The sequence below is a fragment of the Thermobia domestica genome, chromosome 4 (genome assembly GCF_964235325.1).
Source record: "Thermobia domestica chromosome 4, izTheDome1.hap1.1, whole genome shotgun sequence".
In the NCBI taxonomy this organism is placed as follows: Eukaryota; Metazoa; Arthropoda; class Insecta; order Zygentoma; family Lepismatidae; genus Thermobia; species Thermobia domestica.
The window spans coordinates 317,539,647-317,565,094 of NC_137457.1; the positions used below are offsets into that span (position 1 = coordinate 317,539,647).

Below are 25,448 nucleotides of genomic sequence, written 5' to 3' on the forward strand. Positions count from 1 at the left end.
AGATGATAACGCTCGACCACATGTCGCAAAACCGGTCAAAACCTATTTGGAAAATGTCGGATGGAAAGTGTTACTCCACCCGCGATATTCACCAGACACTGCTCCGTCTGACTACTACTTGATCGATTGCATGAATAACGATTTCATTGGACAGCGGTTCACTTCTTCAGAAAATATCGAAAAATGGATCTTTGATTAGATTGCGTCAAAAGATGAGGAATTCTTTTGACACGGAATCCGTAAATTGCCTGAAAGATGGGAGAAAGTAGTGGCTAGCGATGGACAATATTTTTGTTAACGTATTCATTTACTTTGTTTCTGAAATAAAGCTTCAATTTTTATTAAAAACCGCACGAATTAATTCCTAGACCAAAAAAATAAGTGTACTATATATTTTCATTTTATGTGATAAAAGCGAGCCCCAAGTAAAGTAAATAGAATTATTTGTGTACAATGATATAACAGAACAGCAGAAATTGACTTAATTTCGATTTTATTTCAGTTTTCAAATCATTCTTATTGAGATTTTGTGTGTTGATTCACACGGTGTCCTGCCCGTGACAACCACGTGTCCCGCCCGTGACACAGTAAAGTTGAATTTTTTTTATTAATATAAATATTTGGCAAATTTCTCTTAAGTGAAGTTGGTAAAACATTTAATCATTTATACATTTCCGTTTAAATAAAAACATTTTGAGCTAAGAATTCACAGAGTTTTGTAACATTCACTTGGTGTGTCGAAAGTCACTTCTCTTTTTTGTCCCCGCCCGTGACAGACGTTTAGGAATTAATATTTTCTACTCTAAATAGACAAAAGTACTGAAAGCATCAGCTACATATACTCCTAAGTCTGTACTGCTCATGTATCATATAATTAGCAGAATTTATTTTGTATTTTTAGAAATATACAACTTTAAAGCATCAAAAATGTAGTGTAAATGTCCTGCCCGTGACGATGGAATGGCCCACTTGTCTGTTGCCTATTTTCTACCATGCGTTCCTTAGCATCAACCTAGTTATATGTGGTGATTTTTATGCTGCTTATTCTGTATTGGGGGATAATTATAACCAAAGTTATTAATGTTCCTTTCGCGTATGGGCGGAGTTGTGAGGGACATTGCCCCCTCAACATTTTGACAAAAAATAGAAATCCCACCTATAAGATGGCTACCTACTAAGACCTCTGAGACCGACCAAAAGGTCTGCCCACCACTGCCCCCTCAGCAGACAATTCCTAGATTTCACCTGTTCCTTTGCGTTATCAATTTTCAGACCATAATTATTGTATTCAGTTCAAAAGTGAACAAATCGTAGCAGCAAATTACTTTGAGTAGCTTGGAGTAAAGAGAAACACCTGCAACCCTGTTTCCTTAAACGTCACTTAGCAAGCAGAACTAGTCCACTTTCACTTCATGCATAAAAGCGCACTGTCCACTTGATCGTCCACTGGAAGAAACAAACACGTTTTCTTCTTGAAAACGGAAAGGAGATAGTAAGCATGTTTCAGCACACAGTATAATCTGGTTCCATTTAAAAGACTGTGTTTGTTTTTGCATGTTCCATTAACTAAGATTGTATTAGGTTTCTTTTTGTTGCTGAATGTAACATTTCCGGTTGTTCTTATCCTGCATCTGTAGAGGATCTGCCCTTACAACAAAATCTTGAAGCCATACGTCACAGTTTCGCCACCCCTACTCTGCCCACTCCGCCCAATAGGATCGCAATGTTTTGAGCCAACAATCATGGCGGAAACGAAGGTATCCAATCAGACGATGGTGGAAACGAGAGTAGCCAATCAGACGTGCCGATGCTCGGTTGTTTTTTTGGCTTCATCGATTTAATAGGATGACAATACATATGGGCAGATCCTGTATTTATAACCTCCTTGGTTGTTATATAGCTTTATACATAAAAAAATATCTCTCTATGGTAATAAAGCAAAGCAAGGTAGTAATAATGTACTTCATGTATAAAAGAATTTAAATTTTGTAGATTAGCGTAAGTCTTCAATATCATAGGAATATTGTTCTAATAGGTAATATGGTTAGTTTTCTAAAATGGCTAGCTACTATTTGTGTTTTAAGTACCCGCCGATGATTCAACCAGATTAAAATGGAATTCTATGGTTGCAGTATTCAGCTTGAGAAAGCCAAGCAACGTTGATGTACTATGGATGGCTATGGGCAAAGACGTATTCGAGAACTCATTTTATTAAGCCAGCTGTACAGGATATCACCGAATGGGAAGAAAGCTAGTTTATTACTATCTGAAAGCTATTAAGAAGGTTCAACCTTACATGTCAGAGACCTACTCTACCCGACAGAGTGGATCTGAATCTATTTTGTCAGAGTATAGGGACTTCGAAAATGAGTTTTGTCACAATACAAGATTTGCGCACAACATTCGAGGGTAGGCAGGCATCTACACTAAGGGGAGTTAATCCAACAGGCAAGTGCAAGTGTCCTCATGGTAGAACAAAGGGTATATTGACGTATCCGGCAAACGCTCCTTCACGGCAGTTGTCGTACTCCATACTCTTGGAAATGGCATTAACCTCTACATATGCTTCAGTTGCACTACGCCAATTAGTTCTAATAAAATGATTCCGAGTTTATATTCAACTTCAGTTATAATTTCAATAAGGAAGCACGGTATCTATAAACAAATGCACCAATGAATCTACATAGGAGACTCATTTCACAATCCAAGTTACTTTGTGTTACACAACTGCTCAATCAATCACAACAACTCACTCCTTGAGCACGATTATGTTTCAACATACACAACTTTTACTACTACATCATTAGATTCTAACTTAAGTTGAATAGACTAGAATATTTTTTATTGTTATTGAGCTTTACAAGCAATGGGCAACGTCCGAATGAGATATAATACATATAGATATAGATAAAAAGGGAAAAATTGCTGGTTAATACTATAGTACTATAATTACTACTACTACTACTACTACTACTACTACTACTACTACTAATAATAATAATAATAATAATAATAATAATAATAATAATAATAATAATAATAACAATAATAATAATAATAATAATAATAATAATAATAATAATAATAATAATAATAATAATAATATAACCGAAGACAGCAGGTCAAAAATTGCCATAGCCAAAGACGCATACAACAACAAAACAACTTCTAAAAAGCAGGCTTAATATTGGACTCAGGAAGAAATTGACCAACTGCTATATATGTTGCATTGGACTATATGGTTCAGAGACTTGGATATTAAAGAAGTTAGAAAAGAAATATCTGGAGAGCTTCGAAATGTAGTGTTGGAGGAAGATGGAGAAGATAAAATGGACAGAGAGAGTAACAAACGGAGATGTTTTAAAACGGATATGGGAGAAGAGGACGCTTCTAGCCACTATTCTTCGTAGAAAGGCCAATTAGATTGGACATATCTTGCGAAGAAATTGCCTTCTTCATACCGCCATAGAAAGAAAGATGGAAGGGAAGCGAGGAATAGGAAGAAGAAGAACACAACTGATCGATGAGTTGAAAAATAGAAGAAAATATTGGGAGTATTTAGAGAAAGCTGAAAATCGAGAAACATGGAAGAAACATTTCCAGGTCCAAAGTGAAAATTAAGAAAAAAACAGCTCATTAGTCCCAGGACCTGCCAAAAGGGAGAATAATCTTAATAATAATAATAATAATAATAATAATGAGAACCGCCGTTTCCGGACCCTATAATCAAGATCCATAAGCAGTAATTTTGATGTTCACCCGTCAATAAAGAACTCTTATTTTTGGAGATGGCAGGAAAAAAATCTGTAAAATACCTCTAGGAAATCGTATTTTAAAAAAGCTGTAAGTATAAAATTTGTTCTCGATGCGTCAAACGATATAGCCTCTAAACGAGTGTACAGTACATCGGGAACTCCTTACGGGACAAACTTAAGAACAGACATACAAAGCGTTATCTGGTCTGGGCATGTAGGTCTCGTGAAATATGGTAAATCCGTCAAAAATATGGAATTCAATTGTTCTTCTCACGGTTATCATCTTTTCTTCTGTTCTACCCGCGTTTGATTCCCGGTGGGAGCTCATACGGTTCGGATTCCAAATTAATCAGTAGGTCCCGTCTCATATAGCCTCGCTGCTGAAAGGGACGTTACAACTCCAAGTCAACCAACCGTTCTCTTCTCTTTTTTATCGTCACTCGAAGTGACAAAGTAACTTGTAACGTTCTTCAATACTAAAAAAATCGAGTTTTACGTCCTACGCTTATGCCGGTTAGATTAAAGGAGACGGTGATGATGAGTAATGAATGAAATGGTGGAATGAAGAAAGTGGGAGGAAACGAGAGAACTCCGAGGAAACGCACGCACACGGTGTTTGTCCACCACAAAGTTCACTTGGCGGGGGCGGGGATCGAACCCAGAACCCCAAGCACCAGAGGTGAACGTTCTACCACTAAGCCACCGCAGCCCACTAAAAAAAAACAGTTTTACATCAAAACACTTTGTACAAAATACAGAAATAATGTTTGTACCATACTATGTATTTCAAAAAAATCCAGTAAAGAGATTCGAAACATATTACATAATATACTACAATACTTTAAAAATAATATAAAAGCCTATCGTATCCATCACTTTCTTTAGATGACTTAATTAGGTGTACACCATCTCGAGCGCCTTCTACCAGCACAGTATGCAAATACACTTCCTCCTGCAGGAGAAAAAAGACAATCATGAATAATATATAATTTAACACGTTATAGACGGGTTGTTATATATCGTCGGGAGTTCAGGCAGAACTGATTAACTCCAAAAATATACGAATGGAGTTAGGTTGGAGAACGAAGTTACGTTCTTTATGATACACTTTTCGTATAATTTACTTGTTTCTATATCAACTTAAATATTAAATACTCATTTTACTGTATAAAAATTCCTTACCGTTATTTACCCACTTAACTGCCAATGACGACTCAACTCGTCATGAGAATTTCGCTTGTATTTGCAGTCTGACGACTACGTTCGTCATAACAAAGATTCGTATTAGACGTGACGAATTAATGCGTATCGTATTGGGCATGGTGTGGAACATAAAACTCAAACATTTAATTTCATTTCATAATACATATTTTTAATAAATTTATTCCCCATTTAAATGAAACTTCCTCATTCAGAAACTCCCCAGTTAACAGATTAAGTGGTATTGAGAGGTGATATTTTTCTATTTACGTGGCAAAACTGTTGGGAAAAAATGTTCAATACATGCCTGTTCATGAATATATGTACTTATTTCAATTATTCTTATTAAAATGTTCCATGTATAAATTTGAGTGCTAAAAACCCGTGATCTGCAAAATGTTCGACTAGTGTACCCTTTCTACAGTTTCAAAATGTTACAATCTTATTGCGAAAAAGTCTGGTGAATATTATTTTTTTTTCTCGCCTTATGCGATCAGTAGTGCTTTTCAGCGTACGTATTAACATTATGAAACCTTTGTAGTCTGCCTCTTATTGTCGTATTAAAGAGTTTGACTAACGTGTGATTCAAATTTTCTTATCGAAAAACACGTTAGCAATATTAGACCCTCTCCATGACTTACCATATAAACCGAAAAATCTCAGGTACGACTTTTTCTACAGGGCTGAACAAACACAATAGACAAAACAAGATAGGAGAGAATTTTAAACAAATAGAAACGCTATGAATTAATATTTCAGTGGAAATCAAGCAAAGCAGTAGTCCTAATTGATAGTACTATGTACAGTGTAGCAAGGGTCTGCTAATTAATTCTTAAATTTTTTTGAAACGAAGAGTACTATCAAATGACGTGCCTCATTTAAAAAGAAAAATATATTAATGCAATAAGATGATTTCAATTGCAGTAGTGCATTCAGTAGCTTCAGTTGCAGTTCAGTTTAGTGGTGGGCACCAAAACCGGTTCTTTCAGTTTCCGGTTTTAGGAAAACCAAAACCGGTGAAGGCGATTTTCACCGAAACCGGTTTTCTCCAAAACAGGTCGGATTTTCATCGAATCCGGTTTCGGTTTTTCAGCGAATCCGGTTTCGGTTTTGTTCAAAACCGATTCCGGTTTTCTCCAAAACCTTTTCAGTTTTCGAAAACTTTCTATTTCTGACCGGAATAGTGTTTTGATGTTCTCCGGAAACCGATTCCGTTTCCACAGAAATAATCTTGTGTTCGGTAAAAACCGAACCGGTTTTGGAGAAAATCGAAATAAGTTTATGTGAAAACCGAACCGTTTTTTTAGAAAACCGGAATCGGTTTCAGTGAGAAACCGAACAGGTATTGTAGAAACCGAAAACCAGTTTCGTTGGAAAACCAAACCGGTTTTGAAGAAAAACAAAATGTTGGTTTCTCGAATTTCGTTTTTTTCTAGAAATCGGTTTCCGGTTTCTATACAAAAAACGGTTTTACCCATCCTAGTTCACTTACTATATTCAATAGTGAATAACAGATCATTGTTAGACCGTGAACACTCCTACTTTTATCATTTGAGCCTATTATTTTGCTTAATTCTCATTGAAATGTTAATTAGTAGTATTATGTTTATATAAAATACTAGTAAAAATACCATTATTGTAAAATACTATAAAATACTAGTATCATATTTATGTTTGTTCACTTTTACCTTCGGCCTGCAGTGGCTCAGTGGTAGAGCGTTCACCTGTAGTGCATGGGGTCCGAGGTTCTACCCCAGCTTGCGTCAAGTAAACTTTGTGGTGGACAAACACCGTGTTTGTGGGATTTCTCGCGGTTCTCCAGTTTCCTTCCACTTTTTCCATTCCTCCATTTCATTCATTTCTTATTATCACCATCTTTTTAGCCTAGCCGAGATATATATAAAGTGGCGTATTTACGATTTCGTTCCGGGGGGCTTTGCCTGAAAATGTGAAAATTCAGGAAGATATTTCATATACTTTACTATATAGTAAGTAAGATTTCGCGGGTGGGCTTAAGCACGGAAGCCCCCTCCCTAAATACGACACTGTATATAACAATACTTTTTCTCCTCTTGGAAAGAAATCAGTGGCTCAAAAGCCCTTAGCCGCGATGAGGGAGAAAGTAAGGCATTTCTCATCAACAATTACTTTAACTGAAATTAACTTTTCTTTTTGTACTTTCCAAGCAATTCGTAAATACAACCGAATAATCATTAGTTAAGAAAAAGAAAGAAAAATACTGTATTTCCTTTAACAAGCTCTATCCGGTAGGGCTTGGGAAAGCAATTGTTAATGATTTTAAAGCATATAGCGATGTCTTGGGGCATTAGTAGGGTCTATTAGGGATGGCCAGAACCGGCTCTTGGTAGAACCGGTTTTCGGGTCTGAAAGGATCCGGTTCTAGAAGATTCGGTTCCGGAACCGGTTTATCGGATCCAGGTCTGAAACCGGTTCTTCGGATCCAGGTCTGGAACCGGTTCTTCGGATTCAGGTCTAGAACCGGTTTTTCGATCCAGGTCTAGAACCGGTTCTTCGGATCCAGGTCTGGAACCGGGTCCGCTGGAATCGAAACTTTGTGACCATCCCTACGCTAAACCCGAGTTGTTGACAGGCTGTGAACAGTATGCTAGATGAAATGGTGGAAGCGACAGACAGGCGCCCAGGCGGCGGCAGCTTGTCTCAATTGGCTAAATAAACTGGGTAACTGGCAAACTCATTGGCTAAACAGGCAAACTGGTCAACTCGTTTGGCTAAACACCCACTGGTGGACCAAAATTTTTTCTGGGGGCAAATGCGGGTCTGGGTGGGGAAGGCACAAGCGCATGGTCCTCTTTGCATTTTTTTGAAGGTGAGCTTTGTGCCTCCTTTACTGGTCTTTGGGGCCTTTCGGATTCACGTCTGGAACCGGTTCCTAAGATCCGGTTCTGGAACGGGTTTTCAGTTCCACATCTGGAACCGGTTCCTAAGATCTGGTTCTGAAACCGGGTTTTTGATCCAGATTTGGATCCGGTTCTGGAACCAGGTTTTCAAATCCAGGTCAAGAACCGGTTCCTAAGATCCGGTTCTGGAACCGGGTTTTCGGATCCAGGTCTGGAACCGGTTCCTAAGATCCGGTTCTGGAACCGGGTTTTCAGTTCTAGATCTGGAACCGGTTCTGGAAACCGGATCTCCGAGGACCGGTTCCTCGCGGAACCGGAACTTTGTAGCCATTCCTAATTAGTATACCTACTTTCGGTATTAGGTTACTGATATTCTGGGAGGAGCAAACAAAATCACAGAGATGCAATAATTTAAAATGTGACAATGACGGCCTCTGCGACCAACATACACACACATGTATCTATCTATCAGCCTATTGTTGAACATTAATAGCGCCATGGACCTGAAAAGTATCGGGAATACTAAGTAAGGTTACTACACTTATCATATGAGAACTAGGAATGGGCAAAACCGGTTTTTATAAAAACCGGAAAACGGCTTCGGAAAAAACCGCAATCCAACAACACGACATTTCGGTTTTCTCGAAAGCCGGTTCAGTTTTTCGGTGGAAACTGGTTTCGGTGAAAACTGTTTTTTGTAAACACAAAACTATTTCTGTGGAAACGGAATAGGTTTTCGGAGAACAACGAAGCACTATTCTGGTCAGAAATAGTGCCAGTTTTGGAAAAAACTGGAACTAGTTTTGGAGAAACTCGGAATCAGTTTTGAAGAAAACGGATAACCGGTTTCGGCCAAAAACCGTTTTTTTTTCTAATTTTCAAAAACCGATTTCGTTTTTTCTAAAAACGGGAAACCGAAAAACCGGTTTTGTGCTCACCACTAATTGAATTAACTGGGTGTAAAATAACCAACTTTGTTCTTTCCTACAAGAATCACTATCATGAAGCTGTTTATGAGAAATTATCTTAAACTGCAAATAATTAGAAGTAAATTATCTTACCTTCAGCATTAAAAAAGGCAATATTCCGTATCCATTCCAATTTCGGTTCCTATCTGTATCTGCTGGTTCTCCAGAAAACTGAAAATCCTACTGCGAGAAACAGAAAACGCACATAGAAATTAAATGTGTACCAAAAAAAAACAAAAACAAATCAATCTGCACAACGTTTACATGCATATAGTATGATCATTTACAAACAAAGGTGCTAACAATAAAACATTTTAAATGCTAATTCTTACAACAAGATTTACCAAAAGCAGTTAGCAAGAGACAGGTACGTAGCCAATGGAAGATCCGGGGGTCCGGATCTTCCCTCCCCCCGCCTTCGAAACAAGAAATGAAAAAATTAAGGAAGGATGAGACAAAAGGAAACGATAAAAAGAAGAATCAGCGTTAAAAAATAAAATCGTACGGCAAGCTTTTGGTTACTCTTTCTTATGAGGAGATTTATATTACTATTGTGCTGCCTAAATGTCTTGAGCCGTGGCAAAAATGCGAACTAAAGCTCACACCCTCACACACCCACGCGTTGAGCCAATAAAGGTTAATTGTTGTTAAGCAAGAGAAAGCGAGTGGAATTCCTTCAGCCGATAGCAACGCTTGCAACGGAAGACTAGGGATCAAGTCAATGTGGTATATCTTTAGTTGCAATACATGGTAGTTAATGAGAAGGATATCCTGGAAATGTTATGGAACCAGTGACGGCGCTGGGCTTGTAATACTAGGGGGGGCAAGAGGGGAGGCAAGAAAAATTTTGGGGAGGCGAAGCAAACATATTACTATTATTATTCATCGGTTGTATATGGAAAATGGGGAGCAAAGGATGAGCGAGAAGAAAATAATCAGGATGGCGGTCGCCTCCCCTCGCCCCCCTGTAGCACCGCCACTGCAGGGAAATTGAAATTTATAGAAAAGTTACGGAATTCTCAGAATTTCTGCTACTAGTCAGGGAAATTTTAAGCTTTCGAAATTATAGTGCCGTTCTCTAACAGTGTGGACATTTTTTATCATAATTTTTTGTCATCGCTTCTCTGCAGTATCAAACATGTTATTTCAGAAACATTTTTCTACTGCTCCTTGAACTTGTCATGTAGAACAGACAGTAGTTGACGGAATAATAAAAACAAAAAAAAGTTATGCGGAAAGAAAGTTCTGTTAACATTTGATAGAACGGACAAAGAAACGCAGATATTGTAAAATATTTTATAAGACATTATTGAATATGTACTTTTTATTACGGTGGATATGTGCTTTTTTTATAATAGTTGAGGACATAATGAAAGGAAAATTATATTTGAATGAACAAAAGAATGAACGTAAATATTGTAAAATCTTTTTAAATACCTTTTTCCGTTTACTTGAGATTTTTGTAATTAAAGTACTTACTAACATATACTCATTTTATTGTCCTAACAAACCATATGTTGCCAGTAAAATAGTTTAGATTGATCGAGTCTCTAGTGTGATGACTACGTTTCATCTCACGCCCCCCCCCCTAGGGTGGTCCTTAGGTATATGGGAAAAAATAAATTTTCGAATTTCTTCCGCCGCACCCCCTATTTCTTTTCCTTTGGTAATAGAAACATCATACACAAAATTTCACAAAAATCCATCAACGTTAACCCGTGCCGCAAAGCAGTTGATTTCTGTAAAAAGAAATCCATTTGAATTTCAATGGCATTCGATTTACTATTTCTCAATAAACGTATAATAATTATCACAAATGTGAATAGGACAATAAAAAGCTTTCCTCTGTAATTCAGAATTGACTGGGTTTCAAATACAGTTGGTTGGTTATCAGGCAACAAGCTACAAGCATCATGATCATCGTCCGTATATATAGTACTTATGGTAATGCACAGTGTTATGAACCACTGTGGAAAAGATCTTTGGATCTGTTTCTCATGCCACTTACTTCGTTAGTAAAATTTACCTGAGTTATAGAAATCAATCAGCAAATAAATACAAGTAAAAAATTTAATGATAATGGCTGATATTCCAAAAAATGGACAAAAAATATATTAGAATCGTAGATCGACTTAATGATAACTTTTACTTTTTACGCAAGGTAGGTTTTCCACATCCTGGAAACAAGTTTCTATAGTCTTTCACCATAGAACTGCATTGTGATTTTCCATTTACTTTACGCACTTTCCGCTGCGTCATTTGTAACATGCAGCTTATCAACTACTTTTTTCCGAATTGCCGACCAACAAACCGGATCAAGGTCTAGAAAACCTGTAGAAATCCGAAATCTTTCGAAGAACTTCTTCGAGTTTTCTATCACAAAATCAGCAATTTCTTTTTCTTCAATATCATCTATTTCACTAGCGTGCAGTTCAAATCGATTCTTCGTTTCATATGAACTGTCACTATTTTTAATTTTTTCTGCTATTTTGTGTTTTGTTCATTATTGATATTCTCGTCAAAAAATAAAAGTGCTCACACTCCTCTGAGAGGTACCAAAGACGTTAGGAAAACTTCAATAAAGTCACTCTCGAGACATCAGAGTTTATGAGTTTGTACGTTTGAAGGCTCTTCAAAAATTGTAAATCTTGACGTGGTGAACGAGATGCACTGGGAAAAGAAAACCAAGTAAACCAAGCTTTTCAGAACAGGAAAAGTGCACACTTGACTCAGTCCTTCTTCTTCCCGCTCATTTAATTTAAGCTGATTACTAAAGAGAAATATTTTTAAACATCATAAGGTTTTTCCCATCCACCTTGCCTGATGTACAGCTCCAGGAAAACAGAAAGAAATACCTCCAGGAGGCATACTTCCTAGAAAAATTACTGTAAGCTCCAAAAGTTCTCCGTAATATTCTCTACATTTCCAAATTTTGAACAGCAAAAACTAGTTTATCTTTCTTCATATTGCAAAGAACTGAATTAACACTTCGATTAGAAATTCATGTAACAAAATTGTTGTGATGAAATCTCGGCCACTCTTCCTGGAAACTTTTAACAATTGGCACCTCTGGACCGGAAGAAACTGAAACACATTCTTCAAATACACACTTTAATATCAATTCAAAAATGTTATGCCTACACAGAAGATATAAAAGATCTTTTTCCAATTTTTGTTCAAGAAGAATACAAGCTCCATTGATACGTCCAGTATTAGAAGAAGTTATGTCCCAATGCCTCTGCTGTTGCGATTAATATGCGCATGGAGATCTATCAATCAATTTATAGTGATCAAAAGCCGCAACGAGTCGTGGAGTAATAAAACGTACTTTCCCTCTTCTCGAAGATCCTGTCACTATCTCATCAGAATCTACTCCTTCCATTGGAATTGTATTTTCTGTGCTGTGGTGAGTATCCTTGATCGGTATTCTTGCTTTAGACCAAAATATTTCTGTTTCACGAATTGCTAACCGAGCATTCTCTCTAAAAGGTAATTTCACATTCGTATGTTATAAAAGAATGCACCAAGTATTTGTATGTTGGACAGTAACTTACAACCCAATATCTGTTCACTCACACTACCAACGAGGTAAATACCACTACGATAACTGATTTCACTAGACACCCAACACATAATGATTACTTTGTTCATTTAATCACATGTAATGATACAAGGCCCACAATGAAACTTCAATTCCCTAAAAATAACAATCATATCAAAAGATGATAAATGCAAAACGAAAGAACTCAAATACATGTTACAAGTAGTCTAAAATTATTTTATTTAAAATAACAGTTGTAATTAAGAACCAAGGGGAGAACAATTTAGTTGTAAACGGTCGTGAAAAATAATTGTTTGACATTTATTTATTATTTCCAATTTAATTTTGTTCATAAATCTGCTCCAAAGTACTTAACAAATGGGATTAAATAGAATAATCTAGGTCTTTGAATGTATTGCCATCTATTGAGCAACATAAGAAACTACTGTTTTCTAAATCTTATTCCTATAAGGATTAAAATGTCTTTGCGGCACCATTTATCGTTGTCATAACGAACTGAAATTTACAGATAACACTTTTCTCATTAAAAGGAAAAAGATTAAGGGGTGCGGTCTCAGATATACACAACTCGAGAAATAAGGACCACCCTACCCCCCCCCTTTACGAAATTCTGGCTACGTGCCTGGCAGGAGATGTGACTGCCTCTAAGTTTCACGAACTACAGCCTCCTACTTTGTCTTGAACTACAGAAACAAAACAGATGTTTTGATGCCCACGCACAATTTTTAAATGTTTTATACAATTAACTTACAAATGGTATCAGTATAAAATTAAAGTAGCAGACGAGATTGACCTGTAAGATTTAAGTGCAGAGTCTCCTCTTGTCTATTGAACAACAGAAACCAACCAGATGAACTGCGTTGTTGGGATAGCCATGTACAATCTTGAAATATTTTATAGAATTGACCTACAGATAATGTTAGTGGAAACCAAGAAGTTACGACGCAATTTTTTTTACTCTAGTACACTTCTCACATAGAAGCATGTTCAAAATCTAAAATTATAATTTCTTGTGTAAATACTAGTACAACACAACTGTTATATACCAACTAGTGCCGTCTGTTGCTCATTTCAATGAAATACTTGAAAACTTCAACCACTCTCCAAAGACTGTGTTCATCTGGTTTATGTCACTAAACTCCCTGTCGCAAGGACTGTTTAATATCCGGTTATTAATATCAACAACCAACATAGATAAAATATTTTTAAAAATATTGACATACCGAAATATCAATAAATACAAAAAATGACGGATACAAGATCCTGTCCAGTTTATATCCAACGGACTTAGCAACCCGTCTGTCATGTGTAGTTAATCCAAAACTATGAATACACAATTCTTATTAGATTAGTATTTCATCTTAAAGATGCCAGAGAATTGTGCTGATGCTAATGAAATACTACTGAAAATGAGTCATTATTAAGGCGGCAGACTACTAAATATGTTTCAGAAGCTAAACATTTTCCTTTTGCCCGTTTTTTTCGTAAGTGAAAAGAGATAATGAAATGTAACTTACTACAATAATAGATAATATTATTCTATACAACAAAATACGAATGGAAGAATTTTCAGTTTTGCCATCCATATAAATTACAATGTGACCAGAATTTGAATTACCCAAAAATCTAGGTTATGGCAGCGACTAGAAAAATGAACTCAACGGTAATTGATGACTTTTCATGCTGTCTTTGTTCCTTGTTAACTACCTTTTAAATAATGTTTGTATTTATTTTGTAATAACTTATTTATTTAATAATAACTTGTGTAAGTTGTTACAAAATAAAGATAAATATTACTTAAAAAGTAGATAACAAGGAACAAAGACTGCATGATTAGTCATAAATTAGCGTTGAGTTCAATTTTCTAGTCGCTGCCATAACATAGATTTTTGGGTAATTCAAATTCTGGTCACATTTGTAATTTATATGGATGGCAACACTGAAAATTCTTTCCATTAGTATTTTCGGGTGTAGAATAACATTGTCTATTATTGTACTAAGTTACATTTCATTATCTCTTTTCACTTACGAAAAACGGACAAAAGAAAAATGTTTACCTTTTGAAAAATATTTTGTAGTCTGCCCCCTTAAGAACATTACATCATAGAAACTTTTCACGCAAGTTTTTCGCACTAAACGAATACTGATAAATCGTTTAATCATAAACATCGTGAGCAAACAAACATAAATGGGAATAATGTAGAATATTCCTCAGGAAAAGATTTCCGTTCGTGACTACCAGAAAAATTGTGAACTCATGCGTTTCCTAGAATCCAACCACACCACATGACAGACATGACCAAAATGTTAAATCTGGGATAGTCTACTGTTAGGAGAATGCCCACCCCAACGTGACAACACACAGATGTCAAATCCAGAATAATCTACAGTCGAAAGAATCCAGAATCCCAACATGACAGACACAACCCACATACCAAATCTAGATTAGTTTACTATATGGAGAACCCATCACCGCAATATAACAATCATGACCCAATTTTAGAAATGGTATAGTCTACTATGAGGAGAATCCATCACCCAACATTACAGATATGACTCAGATGTTAAATTTGGATTAGTAAGGAAAATCCACGATTAAAAATGGTATACATAACTCTGATTTAAAATCTGGTACAGTCTACTATGAGGATAATCCATGACACTAACATGACACTCATGGCCTAGATGATAAATCCCCAATAGTCTACTATCATCAAAATCCACTACCAAACATGCGATACATGACTCAGGTGTGAAAATTTAGAATAGTCTACTGTCAGAAGAATTCACCCCTGAACATGACGGACAGAGAAGATGTTAAATGTAGAAATGTATGCTATCAGGATAAATCACCATCCCAAAATGACGGACTTGACCCAGTTGATAAATTTGGAATAGTATACCATCAGGAGAATCCACCACCAAAAAATAACAACCATGACTCAGTTACTATGTGAGATAACCTAAAGGAAACCATTTTGTTTAGAATAAAACCGAACAAATAACGGCAATATTGATGTTTTTCAAACACTGAGCATTCATAAGAACTGTACTGATCTCAACACAAAATTAAAATGTAAAATTATTTGATATTTGGCAATTCCTCTGTTCTGTCTACGAATATTGAGAACTATCATATCAAATCGACGTAACACACAGCCTAACGCCTCTTGTTCCGAAAACGAAAGAGTATGTGTGTCTCAAGTCATAGCTGTCACGCTCGCGTTGACGGCCTTGCACCCACCAACGTTACGCCGATGTATAATATTCATACGCCCCAAACGTTACGCCGCTGTCTAATTTTCATACGCCCAAACATTAAACCAATGTCTAATATTCATACGCCCAAACATTAAACCAATGTCTAATATTCATACGCCCAAACATTAAACCAATGTCTAATATTCATACGCCCTAAAGTTACCCTGATGTCTAATATTCATATGCTCCAACGTTACGCCGATTAATACAATTGAAAATAATTATTGATTAACTGTTTCAAAAGTAAAATTGCAAATTCCTTATTACTTACGATTAATAAACATGTTCCAATTATGACTGCTCTCATTATCTCATCCGAATACCTTGGGAAAGTTATTTCGAAAGTATCAAAATGTTTTTGAACATCATCTGAACAATACCCGGGATACTTTTTAAAAATTCTTCCTACCTCCATCTCCGCCTCACCAGTGCTGGCTATTATCTGGAACCAAGCAAAAGAATATTAAGTTCTAATACAACACACAAAAACATAAGAATAATTTTATACCTACAATGATTACTTGGAAATAACAACAGATTATTAAGATTGTAAGAATATGAAGTTATAGTACAACACATAAAAAGAAGCATAAGGATCTTTTAATACCTACATTATTACGCTTAAACAAGATAACATGACTAACAAGCATAAGAATGTTTTAGTATTTAGAATCATTACCAGCATACGAGATAACATGACAGATTATTAAGATTGTAAAAATATTAAGTTCTAGTACAGCACATAAAAGAATAATAAGAATGATTTAATACCTACAACATTACGTGTAAACAAGATAACACGATATTATTAAGATTGTAAGAATATTAAGTTCTAGTACAACACATAAAAAGAGGCATAAAAACGTTTTAATACCAACAATTTACGTTTAAACAAGATAACATATTATTAAGATTGTAAGAATATTAAGTCTTAGTACAACACATAAAAAAAGAAAAGAATGTTTTAATACCTACAATACCACAGGTAAACAAGGTAATATAACAGATCATTCAGAGTGTAAGATTATTTAGTCTAAGTACAACACATAGAAATAAGCATCAGAATGATTTAATGCCTACAATATTACGTGTAAAAATAATAACATGACAAATTATTAAGATTATAAGAATATTAAGTTCTTGTACTACACCTAAAAATAAGAATAAGAATATTTTATACCAACAATATTAATTGCAAACAAGATAACACGACATTACTAAGATTGTAAGGATATCAAGTACTAATACAACACATAAAAAGAGCATAAGAATGTTTTAATATCCATACTATTACGTGTAAACAAAATAACATGATATTATTAAGATTTTATGGATATTAAGTTCTAGTACAGCACATTAAAAAAGCATAAGATTGCTTTAATATTTACAATATTGCGTGTAAACAACAAAAATGAGACATTATTAAGATTCTAAGAATAAAAAGAACTAGTTCAACACATGAAAAGATTCATAAGATGTTTTGATAATTACAACGATTACCTCTAAAGAAGATAACTTGGCAGATTACTAAGATTATAAGACATTTAGTTCTAGTAAACACACAAAAAGAAGCATGACCATGTTTTAATACCTACAATATTACGTGTAAACAAGACAACTCGACAGATTCTTAAGATAGTAAGAATATTTAGTTCTGGAACACAAAAAACATAGGATTGTTTTTATAACTACAATATTACGTGTAACCGAAATAATATGACATATTTTTAAGACAGTAAGAATTTTAAGTACTAGTTCAACACATGAAAAGAAGCGTAAGAATGTTTTAATACCTAAAATATTACGTGTAAAAAATATAAGATGGCATATTATTAAGATTGTAAGAATATTTAGTTCTAGTACCAAACACAAAAAGAAGCATAGCAGTGCTTCAATACCTACAATATTAAGTGTAAACAAGATATGACACACTATTAAGATTGTAAGAATATTTTGATCTAGTAGAACACACAAAAATAAGCATAACTGTTTTTAATACCTCCAATATTACATGTAAACAAGATAGCAGAAGATTATTAAGATTGTAAGAATATTTAGTTCTGGTTGAACATATACAAACTAAGGTAAGAAAGTTTTAATGCCTAAAATATTACGTGTAAACGGAATAACTTGATATTTTATTAAGATTTTAAGAATTTTAGATAGTAGTTCAACGCATAGAAAGAAGCATAACAGTTTTTTCATACTTACAATATTATGTGTAAGCAAGATAATGAGACAGATTATTAAGATTCTAAGAATATTTAGTTCTAGTACAACACACAAAAAGAAGTATAACGGTGTTTCAATACCTACAATATTACGTGCAAGCAAGATAATCAGACAGATTCTTAAGATTGTAAGAATATTTATTTCTAGTACAACACACATAAAGAAGCATTAGTGTTTTTTACGTACAATATTACATGTAAATAAGATAATATGACAAATTATTAAGATTGTAAGAACATTTAGTTCTAGTACAACAGAACAAGAAGCATAAAAATGCTTTAATACTTAAAATATTACGTATAAACAGGATAATATAAGAGATTATTAATATTGTAAGAATATTCAGTTCTAGTACAACACAAAAAGAAGCATAGCAGTGTTTAATACCTACAATATTATATGTAAACCACATAACATGAAAGATTATTAATTTTTAAGAATATTTAGCACTAGTGCAACACAAAAGTAAAGTTAAGAGTGTTTTATTACCTACAATATTACGTGTAAACGAAATAACATATTTTAATGACTGTAAGGATATCAACTTCTAGTACAACCCAAAAAGAGGTGCATAAGAATGTTTTAATACCTACAATTTTCCGCGTAAACAATATAATATGGCAGATTATTAAGATTGTAACAATATTAGATTCTACTTCAACTCATAAAAAGAACCATAAGAATGTTTTAATACCTCCAATGCTACGTGTAAACCAGATAACATGACAGATTTTTAAGACAACAAGAATTTTAAGTACTACTTCAACATATAAAAGATCCATAAGATGTTTTAAAAATTGCAATGGTAAATGTAAACAAGATATCATTTAAGATTATTAAGATTGAAAGAATATTTAGTTCTAGTACAACACAGAAAAAGAAGCATATGGTTTTTAATACCAACAATACTACGTGTAAGCAATATAAATTGACAGATTATTAAATTTGTAAGAACATTTAGTAATAGTACAACACACATAAAGGCAAGTAAACAAGGCAACATAAGAGATAAGTATGATTCTAAGTATAATATTTTCTAGTTCAACACAAAAAGAAAGATAAGAATGTGTTAATACCTCAAATATTACGTGTGAACAAAATAACATGACAGATTTTTAAAATTGAAAAATTTTAAATACTTGTTCAACACACCAAAAGGAGCATAACAGTGTTTTAATACCTAGTATATTACGTGTAAAGATAATATGAAATTATTAAGATTGTAAAATATTTAGTTCTAGTACAACACACATAAAGTATAACTGCATTTTAATAACTACAATTTTTATGTAAACAAGGTAAAATGACAGATTGTTAAGATTGTAAAAATATTTATTTCTACTACGAAACATGAAGGAAAGCGTAAAATTGTTTTAATACCTACAATATTACATGTAAATAAGATAACATGACATTTGTAAGAATCTGTAGTCTTAGTGCGACATATAAAATAAAGCATAAGAATGATTTAATACCTACAATATTACGTGTAAAAATAATGACGTGACACACTATTAAGATTGTAACAATATTAAGGTCTAGTGCAACACATCAAAAGAAGCATTAGAATGTTTTTACATACCAACAATATTACGTGTAGACATTATAACATGAATGATTATTAAGATTTAATGGATATTAAGTTCTTGTATAACACATAACAACAAGCATGAGAATGTATTAATAGATTAAATATTGCTTTTAAACAGGATAACGTCAAAGATTATTCAGATTAAATGAATATTAAGTTCTAGCAATACACATAAAATGAATAAGAATATTTTAATACCTACAATATTATGTGTAAAGAAGATAAAATTGCAGATTACCAAGATTGTAAAAATATTAATTTCTACTACAACACATAAAAAGAGGCATAAGAATGTTTTAATATTTAAAATATTACATCTAAACAAGATGACAACATTATTGAGATTTTATGTATATTATGCTCCAGTACAGAACATAAAAAGAAGCAAAAGATTACTTTAATATCTACAACACTACGTGTAAAGAAGACAACATGAGAGATTTTGAGAGATTGTTAGAATTCTAAGAGTATTATGTTCTAGTTCAACATATAAAGAAACATAAAAATGTTTTAATACCTCAAATATTACTCCTAAACCAAATAACATGACAGGTTATTAAGATCGTAAGAATTTTAAGTACTACTTCAACACAGCAAAAGAATCATAGAAGTGTTTTAATTACTACAATATTACGTGTAAACAAGATTATGACAGATTATTAAGATTGTAAGAATATTTAGTTCTAGTACAACACACAAAAAGAAGCATAAAGATTTTAGTACCAATACTACTACGTATAAACAGGATAAAATGACAGATTATTACAATTGTAAGGAAATTTAGTAATAGTACAACACACAGAAAGAAGCATAACAGTGTTAGTATCTGCAATATTACATGTAAAAAAGATAACATGACAGATTGTTAAAATTGTAGGAATATTTTTCTAGTACTACACATGAAAAAAACCGTAAGAGTGTTTTAATACCTAGAATATTACGTGTAAACGAGATAACATGACATATTTTAAGATTGATTAATATTAAGTTCTAGTACAACACAAAAAGAAGCATAAGAATGTTTTAACACCTACAATATTACGTGTAAAGAAGATAACATGCCAGAACATAAAGATTGCAAGAATATTAAATCCTAGTTAGACATATAAAATTAAGCATAAGAATGATTTATTACCTACAACATTACGTGTAAAAATATTGACAGGACACATTATTAAGATTGTAAGAATATGAAGGTCTAGTACAACACATCAAGAGAAGCATAAGAATTTTTTAATGCCTACAATATTACGTGTAAACAAGATAACATGCCAGATTATTAAGATTGAATGGATATTACGTTCTTGCACAACACATAACAAGAAGCATGAGAATGTATTATTACATTAAATAATCCTTTTAAACAAGATAACTTCACAGATTATTAAGATTGTGTGAATATTAAGTTCTAGTACAACACATAAAAAGAAGAAAAAGAGTATTATAATACCTACAATGTTACGTGTAAACAAGATAACATTGAAGACTGTTAAGATCGTAAGAATATTAATTTCTAACACAACACTTAAAAAGAAGCATAAATATATTTTAATATTTACAATATTACATGTAAACAAGATGACATGACACTATTAAGATTTTATGGATATTATGTTATAGGACAGCACATAAAAGAAGCAAAAGATTGCTTTAAAATCTACAATATTACGTGTAAACAAGACTACATGAGATTATTACTTTTCTAAAAATACTATTTTCTAGTTCGACATAAAAAGAAGAATAAGAATGTTTTAATACCTCAAATATTACGTGTAAACAAGATACCATGACAGATTTTGCAGATTGTAAGAATTTTAAGTACTATTTCAACACACCAAAAGAAGCATTAAAGTGTTTTAATACTTATAATATTACGTGTAAACAAGATAATATGACAGATTATTAAGATTGTAGGAATATTTACGTCTAGTACAACATGCAAAAGGAAGCATTACAGTGTTTTAATACCTACAATATTACATGTAACAAGGTAACATGACAGATTACTAAAATTGTAAGAATAATAAATTCTAGTACAACACAAAAAAAGAAGTGTAACACTTTTAATACCTACAATATTACATGTAAACAAGATAACATGACAGATCATTAAGGTTGTAAAAATATTTAGATCTAGTACAACACATAAAACGAAGCGTAAGAGTGTTTTACTACCTTCAATATTATGTGTAAACGAGATGTCATATTATTAAGATTATAAGAATATTAGATTTTAGTACAACACACATAAAGAAGCATAACAGTATTTTAATACCTATAATATTACATGTAAACAAGATAATATCAGAGATTATCAACATTGTAAGAATATTTAGATCTAGTACAACACCAAAAGAAATATAACAGTGTTTTAATACCTACAATATTACATGTAACAAGGTAACATGACAGATTATTAAGATTGTAAGAATATTAAGTTCTAGTACAACACAAAGAAAGAAGCCTAACACTGTATTAACACCTACAATATTACATATAAACAAGACAACATGACAGATTATTAAGATTGTAGTATTATTTAGTTCTGTACAACATATAAAAAGAAGCGTAACAGTGATTCAATTCCTAGAATATTACATATAAACTAGATAACATGACACATTATTAAGATTATAAGAATATTTAGTTCTAGTACAACACAAATGCAAGCATAAATATGTTTTAATACCTACAATAGTATGTGTGAACAAGATAATATGACAAATTATTAAGATTGTAAGAATATTTAGTTCCAGTACAACACATAGAAAGAAGCATGAGAGTGTTTTGATACCTATAATATTACTTGTAAACAATATAACATGACAGATTATTAAGATCGTAATAATATTTTGTTCTAGTACAAAACATGAAAAGACGCATAAGAATATTTTAATACCTACATTGATTACATGTAAACAAGATAATATGACAGATTTTTAAGATTTAAGAATATTTAGTTCTAGTGCAAGAAATAAAAAGAAGCATGAGAAAGTTTTAATTAATACAATGAATACGTGTAGATAAGACAACATGACAAATGTCCAAGTATTCACGTGACTAATTTACAATACTTGTGTACCATGATTTCGATACTTTACAGTCCTGCTGTCTTTATGGGAGGATATGAAAAAGTGAGTACGACTGTTTAAACGGTTTAATTCATACATAAAGCTGAAAGTTTGTTTGGTTGTTAGTCCTTTATGGAAATTCACAGTGATAGCGTTGAATACTATTTTTAACTATACAGCACGATGATTGCTAATTTAAGCGCTAGCTGTTAATATTTTATCACTGCACTTTTCTAATGACAAATTTCGTTCTTGGATTCTATATATACGATGGGGATCAGAAAGCAAGTTTACAAAGCCGATATTTCTTGAGCTCCTCGTTTGTTGTAAAGGAATGATAAATGTCCGGTAATTTTACTACATGGAGTTGGCAACTGTGCAGCGTTTTAGCCACGTACAGCGCTAGGTGTAGATGTACACAAGTGGCAACTCGTTTTTTGAAACTAATCTCTTGAAGAAATCTGCTGATTTATTCGATTTCTGTGATCGAAACATGTAACCGCGGGTTGTGATTCACCGGCAGCTGGTAGAAGTTTACAGTGAGATTGTAATACTCGTTAGCATGTAGCAAAATGGTGTCGACAGTTTGCGGCTGGTAGGGAAAATATCACCGACGATGAACGCCGTGGCCGAACCTGTATAGCGTCAACAGATTTGAACACAGCTCGTGTGGAGGAGCTGATTTAGGACAACAAGGCAGTCACATTACGGGATCTGATGTCAGAATTGGAGCATCTAGGATGCTATCACTCCGCCTCAGACGAGGAGGTGAAACACTTCGTGACAGCGTGGCTTAAGAGACTTCATCCCGGCGAAATTAAAACACCGCTAATTTTACAGTAATTATGTGATATCTTCACATAGATAAAAGATAATCGAAATATGGAACAAGAGCACCCTAGATCATATCATTTTGCATGAGATATCGTTATCACGACCCACTTATCTGCTTTTGATTTAGAGCCATTTTGAAAATCGGCATTTATTTTCGCGTTCCTAAACAGCTGGAAACGGAAAGCCACTAGATGACTTGTGATAACGATACCTCACACAAAATAATATTGTCTAGGGCGCTCTTGTCCCGCATTTCAATTATCTTCTATCTATTTGAAGATATCACATAATTACTGTAAAATTAGCGGTATTTTAATTTCGCCGGGATGAGGACTCTTAACATGGAATTCAAAATTTTTACCAGAAGGGAATCTTCAAACTCATCCCATAATTCGAAAAGTGTCTCAACCGATATCGAAACTATGTCGAAAAATAACTTAATGTATGTACTTGATTGATTGATTGATTGATTGATTGATTGAGAGATAGGGTAAACCTACCTAACTAAGTGATATACCTTATTTCGTGATACGAGACAAATTATTCTTCACAAAGGAAGGTACGCATTATAGATAGAGTTACAGCCGTGCTCAAAAAAGAGCAGGAATATCGACAAGTGGTGAAAAGGTTTTGCAGTGGCAACTGTTACCGTGCAGACGACACTCAGGATGTATGTTGGTACACAGGATAGAAAGCGGTTCTCAGTCAAGTAACCTTCGAAGACCAATATTTTCTGTGTGTTCATGGTGTCATTGCGTAGCTATTGTTACAGACATTGACTCTTAAAGCATTCTGGTCGTCATTTTGTGTATAACCTTGAAACAGAAGTGCAACTGCAAAGCAAAAGACGCTTATCAAATTGCATCATATTCTTATGAAATTGTGTGCCAGGATGGCTCGAGTACAACGTAAGTGTGTGGAAAAAAGACAGGAAAATACAACAGTATACGGGGTATGTCAAAAAAGGAGGGAGACCTCTTCGATGGGAAGTGTTAGGAGTGCTGTGTAAAAAGTGTTAGAAAAAATGCACTATTTATAAAGCTGTCATTCTTCTGTATCCCGTGGAGCACAATGAAATACTATTTGAACCGTTGCTATGGAGACAAAGACAGTGTGAGCAGTGGAAAAATGGGACGACCATTTGCACTTTCAGCGGAATGTGAAATAAAATTAGAGAACTTCATTATCCAAATGTATGAAATGAAATTTGGTTTAACAGTGGGTCGAATTCGACGTCTGGCGTACAAACAGTTCAATTTCCTGATCAGGCCACAATGTCGACGGCAAATGTCACTACAGTGCAACGTGATTCTCCACCTAAAAAAAGAACAAGTGTCAGCGTAAGCAAACTGCTGACTTGTGCGCTAATTGTAGCAAGAGCTACAGTTCGGGAAAGAAAAAAAATTAAATGAAATGTTTGAGTTTTACGTCCCACGATTATGCTGATGAGGCAAAAGGAGGCGGTGATAATGAGAAATAAATGAAATGGTGGAATGAAGAAAATGGAAGGAAACGTGAGAACCCCCCTTCTTACAGGAAACCCACGCACACGGGGTTTGTCCACCTCAAAGTTCACTTGGGCGGGAGCTGGGATTGAACCCGGGACCCCATCCACCAGAGGTGAACGCTCTACCACTGACAGTTCGGGAAAGAATCGCAGCTCCTGTATACAGTGTTGCTTCTGTTTACGGTGGTTTCATGAAAAGTGACAGAATCTTAATTCATCTGACATAACCATTTTCATCGGCAGCATATGTGCAATGACAACTGACAGTGATACAGACGGTGACAATTAATGTAACGTGAGTACACTACCGTATCACGAAATTAGGTACACACCCTCACGGAATAAGGTATGCTATCACGAAGTTAGGTAGGTTTAACCTATATATATACGTTTTACTGAAGGCTTTGTGGTCTTACCTTCTCATCACTCCTCATATTGAACACGTTAATTTTAGATCTTTAAGTAGCTACATGCTATATATATATATTTTTTTTTTTTTTTTTTGTTGCTAAGTTAAGCCGTGATCAATGTTTAACTGCTAGAAAACTATCCACTTTTTCTTTCACGGTAGTTTGCGAACGATCTTGA

The 25,448-nt window shown here is 34.0% G+C and overlaps 1 protein-coding gene across 2 annotated transcripts in view; it reads right to left on the reverse strand.

Annotated features, from left to right (window-relative positions):
• Positions 1-4,516: 4,516 nt before the first annotated feature.
• The window catches only part of LOC145683556 (phospholipid scramblase family member 5-like), a 107,889-nt gene continuing 86,957 nt past the window's right edge, over positions 4,517-25,448 (reverse strand). The window contains exons 8-10 of one of the 2 annotated variants that reach the window (XM_081754905.1): positions 15,897-16,067; positions 8,896-8,982; positions 4,517-4,707 (exon numbers count right to left, since the gene is read on the reverse strand). In XM_081754905.1, the coding sequence (XP_081611031.1) occupies positions 4,597-4,707; positions 8,896-8,982; positions 15,897-16,067 (369 nt within the window). In that variant the 3' untranslated portion in view covers positions 4,517-4,596. Of the gene's footprint in view, positions 4,708-8,895; positions 8,986-15,896; positions 16,068-25,448 lie in introns of both variants that reach the window. The other variant, XR_014131149.1, reaches the window with a different exon arrangement.